Below are 1900 nucleotides of genomic sequence, written 5' to 3'. Positions count from 1 at the left end.
GACCTAGCATTTTTTACTTTTAGTACAGTTGTCTCTATACTGCCTTACTGCTCTGCCTGTTTATTAGGCTACAGTCCCTTTGTAACTTACTGCTACTATGTATAACATATCCATATCGCTGAAAGTAATCTATAGGTTCAAAAATTCTGATGGTCTATCAGCATCACTATGAAGAAAAGGAACAATTATCCCTATTTCAGCTGTCCTTCAACCGAAATTCGATTGCCTATCACCACCTTCTACACTTTTAATAAGCGCTTGTACAAACAGGAAGGTAGAAAAAGCTGCGAGCTGCTGTTGACCAAGACGACCACTTCTATCTTCCCGGATGAAGTGGACGTGTCCAATGTCCAACGTCCATAGTACAGTACTTTACTGTACAGTGTACAGTACACAGTACACTGGCGTGTGAGCTACCGGATTTTGCTTAATCATACTGTAAGACAAACAGTACGCGTACAACGATACACAGTACAGTCCAAGTCTGCATTTTGAATTTTCACTTACGTCATTCTACAGTCAGATTCAAGGTAGCCGGGTCACTGTGGTAGGGCTTGGTACTGTAACAAATTTGAGCGTAGAGGATTGACAGCGTTTCTATGCGTTTCTATACAGTTTTATATGGGAATGATTGACAGCGTTTCTATGCGTTTGTAGAGAGTTTTGTATGGGAATGATTGCTCATCATTGGGCACATCCACAATATCATACGTAACTGTACTCAGTGTACTACCGTACTTTGCACTGCAAACTACGATACAATGTCCTGTACTTGCATGGGTATATGGACATTATCTGGCAGCTCCTTAAACCGGTAGTAGAATTCCTTCAGACCATAAGAATCTTACCACCAGGGTTGTGAAAAAAAAAAAAATTGTTTTTACTGTTCGTTGTCTCAATTTGAACAGAACTTGAGCAGCCTCGACGAGTCAAGATTATCGCCATGATTTCAATGAGAACATCTTCCGTTGTGGGTTATGTACCTCAATCCAGTGAGCCTCATCATTGTGGTTACTGCGGAAAAAATGGCAGTCGTCATGCGGCAGGTAATAGTCTATCAATGAATAGCCAATGAACAAGGGATAGAAAATACCCTTCATAGTCAATGTTGTTCTTAGTATACCGAAGTGCAGTAGACAGTCCGATACACTATCTATTTCACTCACGAAGCCAATGAAAAAACTGAAAACCACCATGGATAACGACACTGCCAATACTTTCTTCCTAGTTTATCTCATGTAGTTAAAGTAACTCGTTGATAGAATAGGAGATGGATTACAAAATGGGCTTAGCTTAACGTCCAGAAAGAAAGAGACATCTTAGTCATGGTTGACGGTCGTGGTACCAGTTGTAGTCATGCACAATCAACCTGACACTCATCGATGACGTCGTCCTCCAAAATTGTCGTACTCTCCAATCGTGTTCACGAAAGTGAGAGTGACGTGTCGACGTTACCGTTCACCAGTAACCATGGTGAGGAAGAATCTTGCAGCAAAAAATGGCCTGTATCAACGTAGATTGAAGAAAGAATCCATTTTCTACGTATAGAAAAGTGTCAATCCAATCGATAGCCATCTTCTAGTTAGGCTTTGGAGATGTTACAATGTACAGTATGCATCAATGCCAGTGTCACAAAATGATTTATAGCCAGTCGCTGATTCGACTGGTCCTTGCGTTCACTGAAATCCACTTCTACTCCTGACTGGAGTGGATAGCAGTTGAGTTGGTTTTGATCACCATTCTCATCATTCAGCGGATTCCAATTAGTTTGTCAATATTTTGAAATCTCTTTATACTTGTTTAATGGATGACCTGGACACTCGCAAGGTTGAAACGCTCGCCTAGATATGGATTTGAATTAACTTGAAGGGCATAATTAGTTAAAGTGCCTTAGCGATTA

General features: G+C 40.7%; 1 protein-coding gene across 1 annotated transcript in view; it reads left to right on the top strand.

The window, feature by feature from the left end:
* Window positions 1-943: 943 nt before the first annotated feature.
* TRIADDRAFT_62699 (uncharacterized protein) overlaps window positions 944-1900 on the top strand; it is a gene marked incomplete at both ends in the record, with an annotated part of 4096 nt that continues 3139 nt past the window's right edge. Inside the window, one exon of the mRNA XM_002118644.1 lies at window positions 944-1046. Coding sequence (XP_002118680.1) covers window positions 944-1046 — 103 coding nt within the window. The remainder of the gene's footprint in view (window positions 1047-1900) is intronic.

Source organism: Trichoplax adhaerens, genomic scaffold (assembly GCF_000150275.1).
Source record: "Trichoplax adhaerens TRIADscaffold_354 genomic scaffold, whole genome shotgun sequence".
Taxonomy (NCBI): Eukaryota; Metazoa; Placozoa; class Uniplacotomia; order Trichoplacea; family Trichoplacidae; genus Trichoplax; species Trichoplax adhaerens.
This window is presented reverse-complemented; position numbering and strand designations above follow the sequence as displayed.